Source organism: Salmo salar, chromosome ssa12 (assembly GCF_905237065.1).
Source record: "Salmo salar chromosome ssa12, Ssal_v3.1, whole genome shotgun sequence".
Classification (NCBI taxonomy): Eukaryota; Metazoa; Chordata; class Actinopteri; order Salmoniformes; family Salmonidae; genus Salmo; species Salmo salar.
The window spans coordinates 2,303,047-2,326,543 of record NC_059453.1 but is presented as its reverse complement, the minus strand read 5'-3'; the positions used below and the strand labels follow the sequence as shown (position 1 = coordinate 2,326,543).

General features: G+C 46.6%; 1 protein-coding gene across 1 annotated transcript in view; it reads left to right on the top strand.

The window, feature by feature from the left end:
- LOC106592580 (unconventional myosin-XV) overlaps positions 1 to 23,497 on the top strand; it is a 261,893-nt gene that overhangs the window by 204,347 nt on the left and 34,049 nt on the right. Inside the window, exons 47-55 of the mRNA XM_045692035.1 lie at positions 9,625 to 9,830; positions 10,923 to 11,026; positions 11,347 to 11,413; positions 15,073 to 15,145; positions 15,509 to 15,582; positions 15,712 to 15,794; positions 15,974 to 16,104; positions 22,010 to 22,104; positions 22,345 to 22,422. Coding sequence (XP_045547991.1) covers positions 9,625 to 9,830; positions 10,923 to 11,026; positions 11,347 to 11,413; positions 15,073 to 15,145; positions 15,509 to 15,582; positions 15,712 to 15,794; positions 15,974 to 16,104; positions 22,010 to 22,104; positions 22,345 to 22,422 — 911 coding nt within the window. The remainder of the gene's footprint in view (positions 1 to 9,624; positions 9,831 to 10,922; positions 11,027 to 11,346; positions 11,414 to 15,072; positions 15,146 to 15,508; positions 15,583 to 15,711; positions 15,795 to 15,973; positions 16,105 to 22,009; positions 22,105 to 22,344; positions 22,423 to 23,497) is intronic.

The following is a 23,497-nucleotide window of genomic DNA, read 5'->3' as shown; positions in this document are numbered from 1 at the left end:
TCATCTCTCCTCTCCTCTTCTGCATCTCTCTTCTTCCTCCACCTCATCTCTCCCTCCTCTTCCTCCACCTCATCTCTCCTCTTCCGTATCTCTCCTCTTCCTCCACCTCATCTCTCCACTCCTCTTCCTCCACCTCATCTGTCCTCTCCTCTTCCTCCACATCATCTCTCCTCTCCTCTTCCTCCACCTCATCTCTCTCTCCTCTTCCTCCACCTCATCTCTCTCTCCTCTTCCTCCACCTCATCTCTCTCTCTCATCTTCCTCCACCTCATCTCTCTCTCCTATTCCTACACCTCTCCCCTCTCCTCTTCCTCCTCCACATCTCTCTCTCCTCTTCCTCCACCTCTCTCTCTCCTCTTTATCCACCTCATCTATCTCCCCTCCTCTTCCTCCACCTCATCTCTCTCCTCTTCATCCACCTCTCCTCTCCTCTTCCTCCAGCTCTCTCTCCTCTTCATCCAACTCATCTCTCCCTCCTCTTCCTCCACCTCATCTCTCCTCTCCTCTTCCGCATCTCTCTTCTTCCTCCACCTTATCTCTCCCTCCTCTTCCTCCACCTCATCTCTCCTCTTCCGTATCTCTCCTCTTCCTCCACCTCATCTCTCCTCTCCTCTTCCTCCACCTCATCTCTCTCTCCTCTTCCTCCACCACATCTCTCCCTCCTCTTCCTCCACCTCATCTCTCCTCTCCTCTTCCTCCACCTCATCTCTCTCTCCTCTTCCTCCACCTCATCTCTCCTCTCCTCTTCCGCATCTCTCCTCTTCCTCTTCCTCATCTCTCCTCTCCTCTTCCTCCACCTCATCTCTCCTCTTCCGCATCTCTCCTCTTCCTCCACCTCATCTCTCCTCTCCTCTCCTCTCCCTCCACCTCATCTCTCTCTCCTCTTCCTCCGCCTCATCTCTCTCTCCTCTTCCTCCACCTCTCCTCTTCCTCCACCTCATCTCTCTCTCCTCTTCCTCCACCTCATCTCTCTCTCTCATCTTCCTCCACCTCATATCTCTCTCCTCTTCCTCCACCTCTCCTCTCCCCTCTCCTCTTCCTCCTCCACATCTCTCTCTCCTCTTCCTCCACCTCTCTCTCTCCTCTTCATCCCCCTCATCTCTCTCCCCTCCTCTTCCTCCACCTCATCTCTCACCTCTTCCTCCACCTCATCTCTCTCTCCTCTTCCTCCACCGCATCTCTCTCTCCTCTTCCTCCACCTCATCTCTCGCTCCTCTTCCTCCACCTCATCTCTCTCATCTTCCTCCACCTCATCTCTCTCTCCTCTTCCTCCACCTCTCCTCTCCCCTCTCCTCTTCCTCCTCCACATCTCTCTCTCCTCTTCCTCCACCTCTCTCTCTCCTCTTCATCCACCTCATCTCTCTCCCCTCCTCTTCCTCCACCTCATCTCTCCCCTCATCTTCCTCCACATCTCTCTCTCCTCTTCATCCACCACATCTCTCTCTCCTCTTCCTCCACCTCTCTCTCTCCTCTTCATCCACCTCATCTCTCCTCTCCTCTCCCTCCACCTCATCTCTCTCCTCTACTCTTCCTCCACCTCATCTCTCCCCTCCTTTTCCTCCACATCTCTCTCTCCTCTTCATCCACCTCATCTCTCCCCTCCTCTTCCTCCACCTCATCTCAACCCCTCCTCTTCCTCCACCTCATCTCTCCTCTCCTCTTCCTCCACCTCTCATCTCTCCTCTCCTCTCTCCTCCACCTCATCTCTCCCCTCCTCTTCCTCCACATCTCTCTCCTCTTCATCGAACTCATCTCTCCCCTCCTCTTCCTCCATCTCATCTCTCCTCTCCTCTTCCTCCACCTCTCATCTCTCCTCTTCATCCACCTCATCTCTCTCCCCTCCTCTTCCTCCATCTCATCTCTCCTCTCCTCTTCCTCCACCACTCATCTCTCCTCTTCATCCACCTCAACTCTCTCCCCTTCTCTTCCTCCACCTCATCTCTCCCCTCCTCTTCCTCCACCTCATCTCTCCTATCCTCTTCCTCCACCTCTCATCTCTCCTCTCCTCTTCCTCCACCTCATCTCTCTCCTCTCCTCTTCCTCCACCTCATCTCTCCTCTCCTCTTACTCCACCTCATCTCTCCTCTCCTCTTCCTCCACATCTCTCTCCCTTCATCCACCTCATCTCTCTTCCCTCCTCTTCCTCCAACTCATCTCTCCCTCTCCTCTTCCTCCACCTCATCTCTCCTCTCATCTTCCTCCACCTCTCATCTCTCCTCTCCTCCACCTCATCTCTCGCCCTCCTCTTCCTCCAACTCATCTCTCCTCCTCTTCCTCCACCTCATCTCTCCTCTCCTCTTCCTCCACCTCTCATCTCTCCTCTCTCCTCCAACTCATCTCTCCTCTCCTCTTCCTCCACCTCATCTCTCTCCTCTTCCTCCACCTCTCCTCTCCCCTCTCCTCTTCCTCCTCCACATCTCTCTCTGCTCTTCCTCCACCTCTCTCTCTCCTCTTCATCCCCCTCATCTCTCTCCCCTCCTCTTCCTCCACCTCATCTCTCCCCTCTTCCTCCACCTCATCTCTCTCTCCTCTTCCTCCACCGCATCTCTCTCTCCTCTTCCTCCACCTCTCCTCTTCCTCCACCTCATCTCTCGCTCCTCTTCCTCCACCTCATCTCTCTCTATCTTCCTCCACCTCATCTCTCTCGCCTCTTCCTCCACCTCTCCTCTCCCCTCTCCTCTTCCTCCTCCACATCTCTCTCTCCTCTTCCTCCACCTCTCTCTCTCCTCTTCATCCACCTCATCTCTCTCCCCTCCTCTTCCTCCACCTCATCTCTCCCCTCCTCTTCCTCCACATCTCTCTCTCCTCTTCATCCACCACATCTCTCTCTCCTCTTCCTCCACCTCTCTCTCTCCTCTTCATCCACCTCATCTCTCCTCTCCTCTCCCTCCACCTCATCTCTCTCCTCTACTCTTCCTCCACCTCAACTCTCCCCTCCTCTTCCTCCACATCTCTCTCTCCTCTTCATCCACCTCATCTCTCCCCTCCTCTTCCTCCACATTTCTCTCTCCCCTCCTCTTCCTCCACCTCATCTCAACCCCTCCTCTTCCTCCACCTCATCTCTCCTCTCCTCTTCCTCCCCTCTCATCTCTCCTCACCTCTCCCTCCACCTCATCTCTCTCCTCTTCCTCCACCTCATCTCTCCCCTCCTCTTCCTCCACATCTCTCTCCTCTTCATCGAACTCATCTCTCCCCTCCTCTTCCTCCATCTCATCTCTCCTCTCCTCTTCCTCCACCTCTCATCTCTCCTCTTCATCCACCTCATCTCTCTCCCCTCCTCTTCCTCCATCTCATCTCTTCTCTCCTCTTCCTCCACATCTCTCTCTCCTCTTCCTCCACCTCTCTCTCTCCTCTTCATCCCCCTCATCTCTCTCCCCTCCTCTTCCTCCACCTCATCTCTCCCCTCTTCCTCCACCTCATCTCTCTCTCCTCTTCCTCCACCGCATCTCTCTCTCCTCTTCCTCCACCTCTCCTCTTCCTCCACCTCATCTCTCGCTCCTCTTCCTCCACCTCATCTCTCTCATCTTCCTCCACCTCATCTCTCTCTCCTCTTCCTCCACCTCTCCTCTCCCCTCTCCTCTTCCTCCTCCACATCTCTCTCTCCTCTTCCTCCACCTCTCTCTCTCCTCTTCATCCACCTCATCTCTCTCCCCTCCTCTTCCTCCACCTCATCTCTCCCCTCCTCTTCCTCCACATCTCTCTCTCCTCTTCATCCACCACATCTCTCTCTCCTCTTCCTCCACCTCTCTCTCTCCTCTTCATCCACCTCATCTCTCCTCTCCTCTCCCTCCACCTCATCTCTCTCCTCTACTCTTCCTCTACCTCATCTCTCCCCTCCTCTTCCTCCACATCTCTCTCCTCTTCATCCACCTCATCTCTCCCTCCTCTTCCTCCACATTTCTCTCTCCCCTCCTCTTCCTCCACCTCATCTCAACCCCTCCTCTTCCTCCACCTCATCTCTCCTCTCCTCTTCCTCCCCCTCTCATCTCTCCTCTCCTCTCCCTCCACCTCATCTCTCTCCTCTTCCTCCACCTCATCTCTCCCCTCCTCTTCCTCCACATCTCTCTCCTCTTCATCGAACTCATCTCTCCCCTCCTCTTCCTCCATCTCATCTCTCCTCTCCTCTTCCTCCACCTCTCATCTCTCCTCTTCATCCACCTCATCTCTCTCCCCTCCTCTTCCTCCATCTCATCTCTCCTCTCCTCTTCCTCCACATCTCATCTCTCCTCTTCATCCACCTCAACTCTCTCCCTTCTCTTCCTCCACCTCATCTCTCCCCTCCTCTTCCTCCACCTCATCTCTCCTATCCTCTTCCTCCACCTCTCATCTCTCCTCTCCTCTCCCTCCACCTCATCTCTCTCCTCTCTCTCCCTCCACCTCATCTCTCTCCTCTCCTCTTCCTCCACCTCATCTCTCCCCTCCTCTTCCTCCACATCTCTCTCCCCTTCATCCACCTCATCTCTTTCCCCTCATCTTCCTCCAACTCATCTCTCCCTCCTCTTCCTCCACCTCATCTCTCCTCTCCTCTTCCTCCACCTCTCATCTCTCCTCTCCCTCCAACTCATCTCTCCTCTCCTCTCCCTCCACCTCATCTCTCTCCTCTTCCTCCACCTCTCCTCTCCCTCTCCTCTTCCTCCTCCACATCTCTCTCTCCTCTTCCTCCACCTCTCTCTCTCCTCTTCATCCACCTCATCTCTCTCCCTCCTCTTCCTCCACCCCCATCTCTCCCCTCTTCCTCCACCTCATCTCTCTCTCCTCTTCCTCCACCTCATCTCTCTCCTCTTCATCCACCTCTCCTCTTCCTCCACCTCATCTCTCTCTCCTCTTCCTCCACCTCATCTCTCTCATCTTCCTCCACCTCATCTCTCTCTCCTCTTCCTCCACCTCTCCTCTCCCCTCTCCTCTTCCTCCTCCACATCTCTCTCTCCTCTTCCTCCACCTCTCTCTCTCCTCTTCATCCACCTCTCCTCTCCCCTCTCCTCTTCCTCCACCGCATCTCTCTCTCCTCTTCATCCACTTCTCTCCTCTTCCTCCACCTCATCTCTCTCTCCTCTTCCTCCACCTCATCTCTCTTATCTTCCTCCACCTCATCTCTCTCTCCTCTTCCTCCACCTCTCCTCTCCCCTCTCCTCTTCCTCCTCCACATCTCTCTCTCCTCTTCCTCCACCTCTCTCTCTCCTCTTCCTCCACCTCTCCTCTCCCCTCTCCTCTTCCTCCTCCACATCTCTCTCTCCTCTTCCTCCACCTCTCTCTCTCCTCTTCATCCACCTCATCTCTCTCCTCCTCTTCCTCCACCTCATCTCTCCCTCCTCTTCCTCCACATCTCTCTCTCCTCTTCATCCACCACATCTCTCTCTCCTCTTCCTCCACCTCTCTCTCTCCTCTTCATCCACCTCATCTCTCCTCTCCTCTCCCTCCACCTCATCTCTCTCCTCTACTCTTCCTCCACCTCATCTCTCCCCTCCTCTTCCTCCACATCTCTCTCTCCTCTTCATCCACCTCATCTCTCCCCTCCTCTTCCTCCACATTTCTCTCTCCCCTCCTCTTCCTCCACCTCATCTCAACCCCTCCTCTTCCTCCACCTCATCTCTCCTCTCCTCTTCCTCCCCCTCTCATCTCTCCTCTCCTCTCCCTCCACCTCATCTCTCTCCTCTTCCTCCACCTCATCTCTCCCCTCCTCTTCCTCCACATCTCTCTCCTCTTCATCGAACTCATCTCTCCCCTCCTCTTCCTCCATCTCATCTCTCCTCTCCTCTTCCTCCACCTCTCATCTCTCCTCTTCATCCACCTCATCTCTCTCCCCTCCTCTTCCTCCATCTCATCTCTCCTCTCCTCTTCCTCCACCACTCATCTCTCCTCTTCATCCACCTCAACTCTCTCCCTTCTCTTCCTCCACCTCATCTCTCCCCTCCTCTTCCTCCACCTCATCTCTCCTATCCTCTTCCTCCACCTCTCATCTCTCCTCTCCTCTCCCTCCACCTCATCTCTCTCCTCTCCTCTCCCTCCACCTCATCTCTCTCCTCTCCTCTTCCTCCACCTCATCTCTCCCCTCCTCTTCCTCCACATCTCTCTCCCCTTCATCCACCTCATCTCTTTCCCCTCATCTTCCTCCAACTCATCTCTCCCCTCCTCTTCCTCCACCTCATCTCTCCTCTCCTCTTCCTCCACCTCTCATCTCTCCTCTCCCTCCAACTCATCTCTCCTCTCCTCTCCCTCCACCTCATCTCTCTCCTCTTCCTCCACCTCTCCTCTCCCCTCTCCTCTTCCTCCTCCACATCTCTCTCTCCTCTTCCTCCACCTCTCTCTCTCCTCTTCATCCACCTCATCTCTCTCCCCTCCTCTTCCTCCACCCCCATCTCTCCCCTCTTCCTCCACCTCATCTCTCTCTCCTCTTCCTCCACCGCATCTCTCTCTCCTCTTCATCCACCTCTCCTCTTCCTCCACCTCATCTCTCTCTCCTCTTCCTCCACCTCATCTCTCTCATCTTCCTCCACCTCATCTCTCTCTCCTCTTCCTCCACCTCTCCTCTCCCCTCTCCTCTTCCTCCTCCACATCTCTCTCTCCTCTTCCTCCACCTCTCTCTCTCCTCTTCATCCACCTCATCTCTCTCCCCTCCTCTTCCTCCACCTCATCTCTCCACTCCTCTTCCTCCACATCTCTCTCCTCTTCATCCACCTCATCTCTCTCCCCTCCTCTTCCTCCACCTCATCTCTCCACTCCTCTATCTCCACATCTCTCTCTCCTCTTCATCCACCTCATCTCTCCTCTCCTCTCCCTCTCCCTCCACCTCATCTCTCTCCTCTACTCTTCTTCCACCTCATCTCCCCCCTCCTCTTCCTCCACATCTCTCTCTCCTCTTCATCCACCTCATCTCTCACCTCCTCTTCCTCCACATTTCTCTCTCCATTCCTCTTCCTCCACCTCATCTCTCCCCTCCTCTTCCTCCACCTCATCTCTCCTCTCTTCTTCCTCCACCTCTCATCTCCTATCCTCTTCCTCCACCTCTCATCTCTCCTCTCCTCTCCCTCCACCTCATCTCTCTCCTCTCCTCTTCCTCCACCTCATCTCTCCCCTCCTCTTCCTCCACATCTCTCTCTCCTCTTCATCCACCTCATCTCTCACCTCCTCTTCCTCCACATTTCTCTCTCCCCTCCTCTTCCTCCACCTCATCTCTCCCCTCCTCTTCCTCCACCTCATCTCTCCTCTCTTCTTCCTCCACCTCTCATCTCCTATCCTCTTCCTCCACCTCTCATCTCTCCTCTCCTCTCCCTCCACCTCATCTCTCTCCTCTCCTCTTCCTCCACCTCATCTCTCCCCTCCTCTTCCTCCACATCTCTCTCCTCTTCATCCAACTCATCTCTCCCCTCCTCTTCCTCCATCTCATCTCTCCTCTCCTCTTCCTCCACCTCTCATCTCTCCTCTTCATCCACCTCATCTCTCTCCCCTCCTCTTCCTCCACCTCATCTCTCCACTCCTCTTCCTCCACATCTCTCTCTCCTCTTCATCCACCTCATCTCCCTCCCCTCCTCTTCCTCCACCTCATCTCTCCACTCCTCTATCTCCACATCTCTCTCTCCCCTTCATCCACCTCATCTCTCCTCTCCTCTCCCTCTCCCTCCACCTCATCTCTCTCCTCTACTCTTCTTCCACCTCATCTCTCCCCTCCTCTTCCTCCACATCTCTCTCTCCTCTTCATCCACCTCATCTCTCACCTCCTCTTCCTCCACATTTCTCTCTCCCCTCCTCTTCCTCCACCTCATCTCTCCCCTCCTCTTCCTCCACCTCATCTCTCCTCTCTTCTTCCTCCACCTCTCATCTCCTATCCTCTTCCTCCACCTCTCATCTCTCCTCTCCTCTCCCTCCACCTCATCTCTCTCCTCTCCTCTTCCTCCACCTCATCTCTCCCCTCCTCTTCCTCCACATCTCTCTCCTCTTCATCCAACTCATCTCTCCCCTCCTCTTCCTCCATCTCATCTCTCCTCTCCTCTTCCTCCACCTCTCATCTCTCCTCTTCATCCACCTCATCTCTCTCCCCTCCTCTTCCTCCATCTCATCTCTCCTATCCTCTTCCTCCACCTCTCATCTCTCCTCTCCCTCCACCTCATCTCTCTCCTCTCCCTCCACCTCATCTCTCTCCTCTCCTCTTCCTCCACCTCATCTCTCCCCTCCTCTTCCTCCACATCTCTCTCCCCTTCATCCACCTCATCTCTTTCCCCTCCTCTTCCTCCACCTCATCTCTCCCCTCCTCTTCCTCCACCTCATCTCTCCTCTCCTCTTCCTCCACCTCTCATCTCTCCTCTCCCTCCACCTCATCTCTCTCCCCTCCTCTTCCTCCACCTCATCTCTCCTCTCCTCTCCCTCCACCTCATCTCTCTCCTCTTCCTCCTCCACATCTCTCTCTCCTCTTCCTCCACCTCTCTCTCTCCTCTTCATCCACCTCATCTCTCTCCCCTCCTCTTCCTCCACCTCATCTCTCCCCTCTTCCTCCACCTCATCTCTCTCTCCTCTTCCTCCACCGCATCTCTCTCTCCTCTTCCTCCACCTCTCCTCTTCCTCCACCTCATCTCTCTCTCCTCTTCCTCCACCTCATCTCTTTCATCTTCCTCCACCTCATCTCTCTCTCCACTTCCTCCACCTCTCCTCTCCCCTCTCCTCTTCCTCCTCCACATCTCTCTCTCCTCTTCCTCCACCTCTCTCTCTCCTCTTCCTCCACCTCATCTCTCCCCTCCTCTTCCTCCACATCTCTCTCTCCTCTTCATCCACCTCTCATCTCTCTCCCCTCCTCTTCCTCCACCTCATCTCTCCACTCCTCTATCTCCACATCTCTCTCTCCTCTTCATCCACCTCATCTCTCCCCTCCTCTTCCTCCATCTCATCTCTCCTCTCCTCTTCCTCCACCTCTCATCTCTCCTCTTCATCCACCTCATCTCTCTCCCCTCCTCTTCCTCCATCTCATCTCTCCTCTCCTCTTCCTCCACCACTCATCTCTCCTCTTCATCCACCTCAACTCTCTCCCCTCCTCTTCCTCCACCTCATCTCTCCCCTTCTCTTCCTCCACCTCATCTCTCCTATCCTCTTCCTCCACCTCTCATCTCTCCTCTCCCTCCACCTCATCTCTCTCCTCTCCTCTCCCTCCACCTCATCTCTCTCCTCTCCTCTTCCTCCACCTCATCTCTCCCCTCCTCTTCCTCCACATCTCTCTCCCCTTCATCCACCTCATCTCTTTCCCCTCCTCTTCCTCCACCTCATCTCTCCCCTCCTCTTCCTCCACCTCATCTCTCCTCTTCTCTTCCTCCACCTCTCATCTCTCCTCTCCCTCCACCTCATCTCTCTCCCCTCCTCTTCCTCCACCTCATCTCTCCTCTCCTCTCCCTCCACCTCATCTCTCTCCCCTCCTCTTCCTCCACCTCATCTCTCCTCTCCTCTCCCTCCACCTCATCTCTCTCCTCTCCTCTCCCTCCACCTCATCTCTCTCTCCTCTTCCTCCACCTCATCTCTCATCTTCCTCCACCTCTCCTCTCCCCTCTCCTCTCTCCCCTTCCTCATCTCTCCTCTTCCTCTCCCTCATCTCTCCATTAATCTCTGCTGTGTGTGTGTCTTCCCCGATGTCTGTTTATCTACCAGGCTGGAAGTTTGGAGGGGTGTTTGGTCGTGCCGGGGCATTCCCGACAGATTTTGTCCGTCCCGTCGCCGCCCCTGACTTCCTGTCCCTCCCGGCCGACCGCAGGGCAGATCTTAAAGGAGGAGCGGGGCGTGTTGCCGTGACGTCAGCTATGGCTGTCGCCGTGGCGTCCAGCGCGGCCGCTCACGAGATAGATCCCACCCTGGAGGTACACACTGACACACACACACACACACTGACACACACACACACACACACTGACACACACACACACACACACACACACACACACACACACACACACACACACACACTGTAGTACTGTAAACACACACACTACTATAATACTGTACTACTGAACTACTATACTACTGTACTACTATAATACTGTAGTACTGAACTACTATACTACTGTACTACTATAATACTGTACTACTGAACTACTATACGACTGTACTACTATAATACTGTACTACTGAACTACTATACGACTGTACTACTATAATACTGTACTACTGAACTACTATACTACTGTACTACTATAATACTGTACTACTGAACTACTATACTACTGTACTACTATAATACTGTACTGCTGAACTACTATACTACTATAATACTGCACTACTGTACTACTATACTACTGTACCACTGTACTACTATACTACTGTACTACTATAATACTGTACTACTATAATACTATACTACTGAACTACTATACTACTGTACTACTGAACTACTCTACTACTGTACTACTATAATACTGTACTACTGAACTACTATACTACTGTACTACTATAATACTGTACTACTGAACTACTATACTACTGTACTACTATAATACTGTACCACTGTACTACTATACTACTATACTACTGTACTACTATAATACTGTACTACTGAACTACTATACTACTGTACTACTATAATACTGTACTACTGAACTACTATACTACTGTACTACTATTATACTGTACTACTGAACAACTGTAGTACTATAATACTGTACTACTGAACTACTATACTACTGTACTACTATAATACTGTACTACTGAACTACTATACTACTGTACTACTATAATACTGTACTACTGAACTACTATACTACTGTACTACTATAATACTGTACTACTGAACTACTATACTACTGTACTACTATAATACTCTACTGCTGAACTACTATACTACTATAATACTGTACTACTGTACTACTGTACTACTATACTACTGTACTACTGTACTACTGTACCACTATACCACTGTACTACTGTACTACTGTATCCGTGTTGCTGTGGTTTAGGAAGGGTTTGATGAGGTCCTGGAGGTCGATGAGAGCGTTCTGCAGGACACGCGTTACGATATGGTGGAGTTCGCAAAGAGATATTACAGACCAGCTACCAAGGGGTAAACACACACACACACACACACACACACACACACACACACACACACACACACACACACACACACACACACACACACACACATCAAACACACACACACACCCGCGCACACACACAACTCACATACACACACACATGCACACACACACACACACACACACACACACACACACACACACACACACACCTCTCACACCTCTCACACACACAAACACACATCAAACACACACACCACACACACACACACACATCAAACACACACCACTCACACACCTTCCACTGTGTCCCTCAGTAGTGTTTATCTGTGGTTCCTCCCCATAGTGCCTCTGTGAAGTCCAAGAAGCCCAAAGACACCAGAGATCCCTTTGAAATGGTCAGGTTCTCCAAGGTAACACATTATAACACTTTATAATACATTATAACACATCAAGTTCTCCAGGGTAACACATTATAATACATTATAACATATTATAACACATTATAACACATTATAAAACATCATGTTCTCCAAGGTAACACATTATAACACATTATAACACATCAAGATCTCCAAGGTAAAACATTATAACACATTATAACACAACAAGTTCTCCAAGGTAACACATTATAACACATCAAGTTCTCCAAGGTAACACATTATAACACATTATAACACATCAAGTTCTCCAAGGTAACACATTATAACACATCAAGTTCTCCAAGGTAACACATTATTACACATAATAACACATTATGACACATTATAACACATCAAGTTCTCCAAGGTAACACATTATAACACATTATAACACATCAAGTAATCCAAGGTAACACATTATAAAACATTATAACACATCAAGTTCTTCAAGGTAACTCATTATTACACATTATAACAAATCAAGTTCTCCAAGGTAACACATTATTACACATTATAACACATTATAACACATCAAGTTATCCAAGGTAACACATTATAAAACATTATAACACATCAAGTTCTCCAAGGTAACTCATTATTACACATTATAAAACATAACACATTTAAACAAATATAACACATTATAACACATTATAACACATCAAGTTCTCCAAGGTAGCACATTATAACACATTAAAAAAAATCAAGTTCTCCAAGGTAAAACATTATTAAACATTATAACAAATCAAGTTCTCCAAGGTAACACATTATTACACATTATTACACATTATAACACATTATAACACATTATAACACATCAAGTTATCCAAGGTAACACATTATAAAACATTATAACACATCAAGTTCTCCAAGGTAACTCATTATTACACATTATAAAACATTATAACACATTTAAACAAATATAACACATTATAACACATTATAACACATCAAGTTCTCCAAGGTAACACATTATAATACATTATAAAAAATCAAGTTCTCCAAGGTAACACATTATTACACATTATAACAAATCAAGTTCTCCAAGGTAACACATTATTACACATTATAACACATTATAACACATTATAACACATCAAGTTATCCAAGGTAACACATTATAAAACATTATAACACATCAAGTTCTTCAAGGTAACTCATTATTACACATTATAAAACATTATAACACATTTAAACAAATGTAACACATTATAACACATTATAACACATCACGTTCTCCAAGGTAACGCATTATAACACATTATAACACATCAAGTTATCCAAGGTAACTCATTATTACACATTATAAAACATTATAACACATTATAACATATTATAACACAATAATACGCATCAAGTTCTCCAAGGTAACTCATTATTACACATTATAAAACATAACACATTTAAACAAATAACACATTATAACACATTATAACACATCAAGTTCTCCAAGGTAGCACATTATAACACATTAAAAAAAATCAAGTTCTCCAAGGTAAAACATTATTAAACATTATAACAAATCAAGTTCTCCAAGGTAACACATTATTACACATTATTACACATTATAACACATTATAACACATTATAACACATCAAGTTATCCAAGGTAACACATTATAAAACATTATAACACATCAAGTTCTCCAAGGTAACTCATTATTACACATTATAAAACATTATAACACATTTAAACAAATATAACACATTATAACACATTATAACACATCAAGTTCTCCAAGGTAACACATTATAATACATTATAAAAAATCAAGTTCTCCAAAGTAACACATTATTACACATTATAACAAATCAAGTTCTCCAAGGTAACACATTATTACACATTATAACACATTATAACACATTATAACACATCAAGTTATCCAAGGTAACACATTATAAAACATTATAACACATCAAGTTCTTCAAGGTAACTCATTATTACACATTATAAAACATTATAACACATTTAAACAAATGTAACACATTATAACACATTATAACACATCACGTTCTCCAAGGTAACGCATTATAACACATTATAACACATCAAGTTATCCAAGGTAACTCATTATTACACATTATAAAACATTATAACACATTATAACATATTATAACACAATAATACGCATCAAGTTCTACAATTTAACACATTATTACACATTATAACACATTATAACACATCACGTTCTCCAAGGTAACACATTATAACACATTATAACAAATCATGTTCCCCAAGGTAACACATTATTACACATTATAACACATCAAGTTCTCCAAGGTAACACATTATAACACATTATAATGCATCAAGTTCTCCAAGGTAACACATTATTACACATTATAACACTTTATAATACATTATAACACATCAAGTTCTCCAAGGTAACACATTATAACACATTATAACGCATCACGTTCTCCAAGGTAACTCATTATTACACATTATAAAACATTATAACACATTTAAACAAATTTAACACATTATAACACATTATAAAACAACAAGTTCTCCAAGGTAACACATTATAACACATTATAACACATCAAGTTCTCCAAGGTAACACATTATAACACATCACGTTCTACAAGGTAACACATTATTACACATTATAACACATTATAACACATTATAACACATCACGTTCTCCAATGTAAAACATTATTACACATTAAGGTAACATTATTACACATTATAACACATAACACATTATAACACATCACGTTCTCCAATGTAACACATTATTACACATTATAACACATTATTACACATTATAACACATCACATTCTCCAAGGTAACACATAATCTCCAAGGTAACACATAACACATAACAAATCAAGTTCTCCAAGGTTACACATTGTAACACATTATAACACATCACATTCTCCAAGGTTACACATTGTAACACATTATAACACATCACATTCTCCAAGGTAACACATTATAACACATTATAACAAATCAAGTTCTCCAAGGTAACACATTATAACACATTATAACAAATCAAGTTCTCCAAGGTAACACATTATAACACATCAAGTTCTCCAAGGTAACACATTATTACACATTATAACACATTATAACACATTATAACACATCACATTCCCCAAGGTAACACATATCACATAACAAATCAAGTTCTCCAAGGTAACACATTATAACACATTATAACAAATCACATTCTCCAAGGTAACACATTATTACACATTATAACACATTATAACACATTACAACACATTTTAACTAATTAAGGTGACCAGATAACATTCTTATCAATAAATGTATATGAGTGTATATGTTGTAATACTTTATAGCACATTATAACACCTACCTTAAATGTTTTATTATACCTCTCATAAGCCTTAAGTAGTTAAACATATTTCCATTATATCTCACTCCAGTCTCCACTGTCTGAATCTCTGATAGTGTTCCATTATATCTCCCCCCAGTCTCCACTGTCTGAATCTCTGATAGTGTTCCATTATATCTCCCCTCCAGTCTCCACTGTCTGAATCTCTGATAGTGTTCCATTATATCTCCCCCCCGCAGTCTCCACTGTCTGAATCTCTGATAGTGTTCCATTATATCTCCCCCCAGTCTCCACTGTCTGAATCTCTGATAGTGTTCCATTATATCTCCCCCCTCCAGTCTCCACTGTCTGAATCTCTGATAGAGTTCACTGATCCTGCCATGAACAGAGTGGCTACAGACATCTTCCTATGTAAGTTATATGTCACGCTATGTCATGCTATGAACAGAGTGGCTACAGACATCTTCCTATGTAAGTTATATGTTACGCTATGTCATGCTATGAATAGAATGGCTACAGACATCTTCCTATGTAAGTTATGTGTCACGCTATGTCATGCTATGAATAGAATGGCTACAGACATCTTCCTATGTAAGTTATGTGTCACGCTATGTCATGCTATGCCCATGCTTTGTCATGCTATGCCCATGCTATGTCATTTTAATGCCTTTGTCATGTCATTTCATGTCATTGGCTGTTATTTTAAGTCATGGTATGTCATATCCTACTATGTCCTGCTATGTCATGGTATGTCCTGCTATGTCATGTTCATAGCGGTGATGCGTTTTATGGGAGACCACCCGCTGAAGGGACTGACAGAACAGGAAGTAGTCAACACCTTCCTGAAGGTAACACCCACGCCATTAAAAGTTGGTTGGTTTTTTGTGTGATATGTTTCCGACGCCTGTTTCCGATGTCTGTTTCCGACGTCTGTGTGATGTGTGTGTTTGTTTCTCCCTCTCTCTCTCTCTCTCTAGCTGATTGGACAGTTTGGTCTGATGAAGGATGAAGCCTACTGTCAAATCCTCAAACAGATTACAGGAAACACCAGCTCTAAACCGTAAGACCCTAACTCTAACCCCTAACCCCTAACCTCTAACCCCTAACCCCTAACCTCTAACCCATAACATCTAACCCCTAACCCCTAATCTCTAACCCCTAACCTCTAACCCCTAACCTCTAACCCCTAACCTCTAACCCCTAACCCCTAACACATAACCCCTAACCTCTAACCTTTAGGGACAGCTGTCAGCGTGGTTGGAGGTTGCTTTACATCCTGACTGCGTTCCATCGCTGCTCTGAGGTCCTGAAGCCCTTCCTGTTAAAGTTCCTACAGGACGCCAGCCACAGCCAGGGACCACTGTTTCAGGGTAGGTGACTTCCTGTTTAAGGGTAGGTGACTTCATGTTTCAGGGTAGGTATCTTCCAGTTTCAGGGTAGGTGTCTTCCTGTTAAAGTTCCTACAGGACGCCAGCCGCAGCCAGGGACCACTGTTTCAGGGTAGGTGTCTTCCTGTTTCAGGGTAGGTGTCTTCCTATTTCAGGGTAGGTGACTTCATGTTTCAGGGTAGGTATCTTCCTGTTTCAGGGTAGGTGTCTTCCTGTTTCAGGGTAGGTGACTTCCTGTTTCAGGGTAGGTATCTTCCTGATCCAGGGTAGGTGTGTTCCTGATCCAGGGTAGGTGTCTTCCTGTTTCAGGGTAGGTGTCTTCCTGTTTCAGGGTAGGTGTCTTCCTGTTTCAGGGTAGGTATCTTCCTGATCCAGGGTAGGTGTCTTCCTGTTTTAGGTTAGGTATCTTCCTGTTTCAGGGTAGGTATCTTCCTGATCCAGGGTAGGTAACTTCCTGTTTCAGGGTAGGTATCTTCCTGTTTCAGGGTAGGTGTCTTCCTGTTTCAGGGTAGGTGTCTTCCTGTTTCAGGGTAGGTGTCTTCCTGTTTCAGGGTAGGTGACTTCCTGTTTCAGGGTAGGTATCTTCCTGTTCCAGGGTAGGTGACTTCCTGTTTCAGGGTAGGTGACTTCCTGTTTCAGGGTAGGTATCTTCCTGTTTCAGGGTAGGTGACTTCATGTTTCAGGGTAGGTATCTTCCTGTTTCAGGGTAGGTGGCTTCCTGTTTCAGTGTAGGTGACTTCCTGTTTCAGGGTAGGTATCTTCCTGATCCAGGGTAGGTGTCTTCCTGTTTCAGGGTAGGTATCTTCCTGTTTCAGGGTAGGTGACTTCCTGTTTCAGGGTAGGTGACTTCCTGTTCCAGGGTAGGTGTCTTCCTGTTTCAGGGTAGGTATCTTCCTGTTTCAGGGTAGGTGTCTTCCTGTTTCAGGGTAGGTGTCTTCCTGTTTCAGGGTAGGTGTCTTCCTGTTTCAGGGTAGGTGTCTTCCTGTTTCAGGGTAGGTGACTTCCTGTTAAAGTTCCTACAGGACGCCAGCCGCAACCAGGGAGTAGTGTTTCAGGGTAGGTGTCTACCTGGTTCAGGGTAGGTGTCTTCCTGTTTAAGGGTAGGTGAATTCCTGTCTCAGGGTAGGTGTCTTCCTGTTTTTTGAGTACGTGACTTCCTGTTTCAGGGTAGGTGTCTTCCTGTTAAAATTCCTACAGGACGCCAGCCGCAACCAGGGACCACTGTTTCAGGGTAGGTGATCTTCCTGTTTCAGGGTAGGTGACTTCCTGTTTCAGGCTAGTTGACTTCCTGGTTCAGGGTAGGTGTCTTCCTGTTTCAGGGTAGGTGACTTCCTGTTTCAGGGTAGGTGACTTCCTGTTTCAGGCTAGGTGTCTTCCTGTTTCAGGGTAGGTGTCTTCCTGTTTCAGGGTAGGTATCTTCCTGTTTCAGGGTAGGTGTCTTCCTGTTTCAGGGTAGGTGTCTTCCTGTTTCAGGGTAGGTATCTTCCTGTTTCAGTGTAGGTGACTTCCTGTTTAAAGTTCCTACAGGACGCCAGCAGCAACCAGGGAGTAGTGTTTCTGGGTATGTGTCTTCCTGGTTCAGGGTAGGTGTTGTCGTGTCTTTGGCTATGCCGGATTAAGTGATATGACATGCTGACTTATAAAATGATTTCTCTGTAATTAATATTACCTGATTAAGCTAATCATGTAAATGTAATTAACTAGAAAGTCGGGGCACCACGGAAGAACGTTTATAGAGCCGTTATCTTCCGAATAAACTCTTAAAATACTTTGTAATATTTTACATCGATAGCAGTCAATATTAACCCTTGTCTTATTTTCAGTCTCATAATGAAAGTTGTAAATTCTTGGCTATCTTCACGAACCCTGGCTAACAAGTTGAATCAGCAATACAAAATTGGGTTTAATTATTTATTTACTAAATACCTAACTAATCACACAGAATTACAAATACACAGAATACAATGATGTCATACAGAATTCACCCCTGGTGAACGGAACCTGTATGAAAGCTGGTTACACAAAGGAAAGGGGGTTGGGCTTGAATGAAAGAGCGGGAAGATTTAGGAACACAGAAACTGCAGCTATGCTATCGTAAATACATTATCTTATGCATTCTAAATTACCGCCCATTTGGAAAAGGAAAATGCAATAAATATTTACTCTGAGCTGCGCTTCGGTAGATTGGTCGTAGATGCTGGCCGGGTTGGCCAACAGATCTTCCTGTAAACTCTTAAGAATGTCAATGGTGGTAAATTGGATACGTGGTGGTATCTTCGTCCGTCTGTTAGACTGAATCTGTCGTCCGTCCTTTCCTAGCCCACGTCTACAGCGGCTAGGAAGAATCACTTCTGTAGTGAATAAGCTCAAAGTTCATACCATAGCTCACGCCGAGGTTGGCTTAGTTGACATGTGTGTCCTTCTAACGTAGAGGCTGCAGACCTCCCGTACTGGAACAACGTGGTTATCTTTTCGTCAAAGGCTTATATAGTGGAGCGGGGGAGGGAGGTGTTTCATCGTTTATAACCCCTGTCTCTTCACAGGGGTGGGCCACTGATCAAGCAGGGCACTTTCCTTATGAAAACCCAATTCTCTCATTTGGAAGCTAAAATTACATTTAATCGCCTAACAAACAATTTCAAAATCAAACATTTCAATTGCATAACAATTCCATGTTACTCTGATAACTAGAGAGTGTATACTTTCTCAGGTACCGTTTATGTCGTCCTGTCATCAGTCATAATGTCTCAGATGACAAGCGAACTGACATACATACTCATTACGTTCCCAAGCATATTTCCAACTGGTTTTATTACCAAAATATGGTTCCTTTTCCCCATTTGTTTGATGTTCCCAGACTCTCTATATTTAACACAGGCTATTCAAGTCCTTCAGTAGGGTCAGAGAGGGGAAGGGAGAAAGGTATTTATGGGGGGGGGGGTCATAAACCTTACCCACAGGCCAACGTCATGACAGTGTCTTCCTGTTAAAGTTCCTACAGGAAGCCAGCCGCAACCAGGGACCACTGTTTCAGGGTAGGTGTCTTCCTGTTTCAGGGTAGGTGACTTCCTGTTTCAGGGCAGATGACTTCCTTTTCAGGGTAGGTGTCTTCCTGTCTCAGGGTAGGTGTTTTCCTGTTCAGGGTAGGTGACTTCCTGTTAAAGTTCCTACAGGACGCCAGCCGCAACCAGGGACCGCTGTTTCAGGGTAGCTGTCTTCCTGTTTCAGGGTAGGTGCTTCCTGTTTCAGGGTAGGTGTCTTCCTGTTTCAGGGTAGGTGACTTCCTGTTAAAGTTCCTACAGGACGCCAGCCGCAACCAGGGACCACTGTTTCAGGGTAGGTGACTTCCTGTTTCAGAGTAGGTGTCTTCCTGTTTCAGGGTAGGTATCTTCCTATTTCAGGGTAGGTGACTTCCTGTTTCAGGGTAGGTGATTTCCTGTTAAAGTTCCTACAGGACGCCAGCCGCAACCAGGGAGTAGTGTTTCAGGGTAAGTGACTTTCTGTTCCAGGGTAGGTGTCTTCCTGCTAAAGTTCCTACAGGATGCCAGCCGCAACCAGAGACCACTGTTTCAGGGTAGGTATCTTCCTGTTTCAGGGTAGGTGACTTCCTGTTTCAGGGTAGGTGTCTTCCTGTTTTTTGGGTAGATGACTTCCTGTTTCAGGGTACGTGTCTTCCTGTTAAAGTTCCTACAGGACGCCAGCCGCAACCAGGGACCACTGTTTCAGGGTAGGTGACTTCCTGTTTCAGGGTAGTTAACTTCCTGTTTCAGTGTAGGTGTCTTCCTGTTTCAGGTTAGGTGACTTCCTGTTTCAGGCTAGGTGTCTTCCTGTTTCAGGGTAGGCGTCTTCCTGTTTCAGGGTAGGTGTCTTCCTGTTTCAGGGTAGGTGGCTTCCTGTTTCAGGGTAGGTGTCTTCCTGTTTCAGGGTAGGTGGCTTCCTGTTTCAGGGTAGGTGTCTTCCTGTTAAAGTTCCTACAGGACGCCAGCCGCAGCCAGGGACCACTGTCTCAGGGTAGGTGACTTCCTGTTTCAGGGTAGGTAACTTCCTGTTTCAGGGTAGGTTATTCCTGTTTCAGGGTAGATTCTTCCTGTTTAAGGGTAGGTGTCTTTCTGTTTCAGGTTGGTGTCTTCCTGTTTCAGGGTAGGTGTCTTCCTGTTTTAGGGTAGATAGCTTCCTGTTTCAGGGTAGGTGTCTTCCTGTTTCAGGGTAGGTGTCTTCCTGTTTCAGGGTAGGTATCTTCCTGTTTCAGTGTAGGTGACTTCCTGTTTAAAGTTCCTACAGGACGCCAGCCACAGCCAGGGACTACTGTTTCAGGGTAGGTGCTTCCTGTTTCAGGGTAGGCGACTTCCTGTTTCAGGGTAGGTGACTTCCTGTTTTAGGGTAGGTGACTTCCTGTTTCAGGTTAGGTGTCTTCCTGTTTCAGGGTAGATATCTTCCTGTTTCAGGGTAGGTGTCTTCCTGTTTCAGGGTAGGTATCTTCCTGTTAAAGTTCCTACAGGACGCCAGCCGCAACCAGGGACCGCTGTATCAGGGTAGGTATCTTCCTGTTTCAGGGTAGGTGACTTCCTGTTTCAGGGTAGGTGTCTTCCTGTTTCATGGTAGGTGACTTCCTGTTTCAGTGTAGGTGTATTCCTGTTTTAGGGTAGGTGTCTTCCTGTTTCAGGGTAGGTGTCTTCCTGTTTCAGGGTAGGCGACTTCCTGTTTCAGGGTAGGTGACTTCCTGCGTCAGGGTAGGTGTCTTCCTTTTTCCATGTGTTTTCTCCAGGTAATATTACTCTGTATATATAGGTACTGTGTATTGTTAACGTGTACTATCCAGGTAATGTTGCTGTGTATTGTTAACGTGTATTATCCAGGTAATGTTGCTGTGTTTTGTTATCGTGTATTATCCAGGTAATGTTGCTGTGTTTTGTTATCGTGTACTCCGTAGGTAATGCTGCTGTGTATTGTTAATGTGTATTCTCCAGGTAATGTTGCTGTGTATTGATAGGTGCTGTGTATTCTCCATGTAATGTTGCTGTTTTTTGTTAATGTGTATTATCCAGGTAATGTTGCTGTGTATTGTATTGATAGGTACTGTGTATTGTTAACATGTACTCCGTAGGTAATGTTGCTGTGTACTGTTAACGTGTACTATCCAGGTAATGTTGTTGTGTATTGATAGGTACTGTGTATTGTATTGATAGGTACTGTGTATTGTTATCGTGTACTCCGTAGGTAATGCTGCTGTGTATTGTATTGATAGGTACTGTGTATTGTATTGATAGGTACTGTGTATTGTTAACGTGTACTCTGTAGGTAATGCTGCTGTGTATTGTATTGATAGGTACTGTGTATTGATAGGTGCTGTGTATTGTTTTCGTGTATTATCGAGGTAATGTTGCTGTGTATTATATTGATAGGTGCTGTGTATTGTTTTCGTGTACTCCGTAGGTAATGCTGCTGTGTATTGATAGGTACTGTGTATTGTATTGATAGGTATACTGTTAATGTGTGCTCCATAGGTAATGTTGCTGTGTATTGTATTGATAGGTGCCGTGTATTGTATTGATAGATACTGTGTATTGTTATCGTGTACTCCGTAGGTAATGTAGCTGTGTATTGTTAACGTGTACTCCGTAGGTAATGTTACTGTGTATTGTATTGATAGGTGCTGTGTATTGTTATTGTGTACTCCGTAGGTAATGTAGCTGTGTATTGATAGGTGCTGTGTATTGATAGGTACTGTGTATTGATAGGTACTGTGTATTGTATTGATAGATACTGTGTATTGTTATCGTGTACTCCGTAGGTAATGTAGCTGTGTATTGTTAACGTGTACTCCGTAGGTAATGTTACTGTGTATTGTATTGATAGGTGCTGTGTATTGTTATCGTGTACTCCGTAGGTATAGCCAGGGCGTGTGAGCAGAACCTGAGGAAGACCTTTCGGTACGGAGGACGCGTCGTTCCTCCCAGCAGCATGGAACTCAAAGCTACGGTGGTTAGTAGTGACCTCTCACACCTCCTAACTCCTAACCCTGACCCTGACCCCTAGTCCTAAACCCTTGACCTTTGACCTATGGTGCTCAGTAATGATCACTAGCGTTGGTACATTCTACTGTCTAACCCCTGACCTCTAATCCCTGACCTCTACTGTCTAACCCCTGACCTCTACTGTCTAACCCCTGACCTCTACTGTCTAACCCCTGACCTCTACTGTCTAACCTTTGACCTCTAACAGGCAGGGAGGAGCTCCAAGAGACAACTGTTCCTGTTCCCAGGAGGCATCGAACGGCACCTGAAGATCAAGACCTGCTCTGTGAGTCTCTGTGTCTGTCCCCTTCTGTCTCTGTCAGTCTCTGTGTCTGTCCCCTTCTGTCTTTGTGAGTCTCTGTGTCTGTCCCCTTCTGTCTCTGTGAGTCTCTGTGTCTGTCCCCTTCTGTCTCTGTGAGTCTCGGTGTCTGACCCCTTCTGTCTCTGTGAGTCTCTGTGTCTTTCCCCTTCTGTCTCTGTGAGTCTCTGTGTCTGTCCCCTTCTGTCTCTGTCAGTCTCCTAGACTGTGTCTGTCCCCTTCTGTCTCTGTGTCTCTTTGAGTCTCCTAGACTGTGTCTGTTCCCTTCTGTCTCTGTCAGTCTCTGTGTCTGTCCCCTTCTGTCTCTGTCAGTCTCCTAGACTGTGTCTGTCCCCTTCTGTCTCTGTGTCTCTCTGAGTCTCCTAGACTGTGTCTGTCCCCTTCTGTCTCTGTGAGTCTCTGTGTCTGTCCCCTTCTGTCTCTGTGAGTCTCTGTGTCTGTCCCCTTCTGTCTCTGTGAGTCTCTGTGTCTGTCCCCTTCTGTCTCTGTGAGTCTCTGTGTCTGTCCCCTTCTGTCTCTGTGTCTGTCCCCTTCTGTCTCTGTGAGTCTCCTAGACTGTGTCTGTCCCCTTCTGTCTCTGTGAGTCTCCTAGACTGTGTCTTTCCCCTTCTGTCTCTGTCAGTCTCCTAGACTGTGTATTACAGTGGGTTATGTTGTGTGTATCTCTCTCTGTGTATTACAGTGAGTTATGTTGTATGTATCTCTATCGCTGTGTATTAAAGTGGGTTCTGTTGTGTGTATCTCTCTCTGTGTATTGCAGTGGGTTATGCTGTGTGTATCTCTCTCTGTGTATTACAGTGGGTTCTGTTGTGTGAATCTCTCTCTCTGTGTATTACAGTGGGTTCTGTTGTGTGAATCTCTCTCTGTGTATTACAGTGGGTTCAGTTGTGTGGATCTCTCTCTTTGTATTACAGTGGGCAGTGATCATGTCCTGTTGTGTGTATCTCTCTCTCTCTGTGTAATACAGTGGGTTCTGATCAGGTCCTGTTGTGTGTATCTCTCTCTCTCTCTGTATTACAGTGGGTTCTGTTGTTTGTATCTC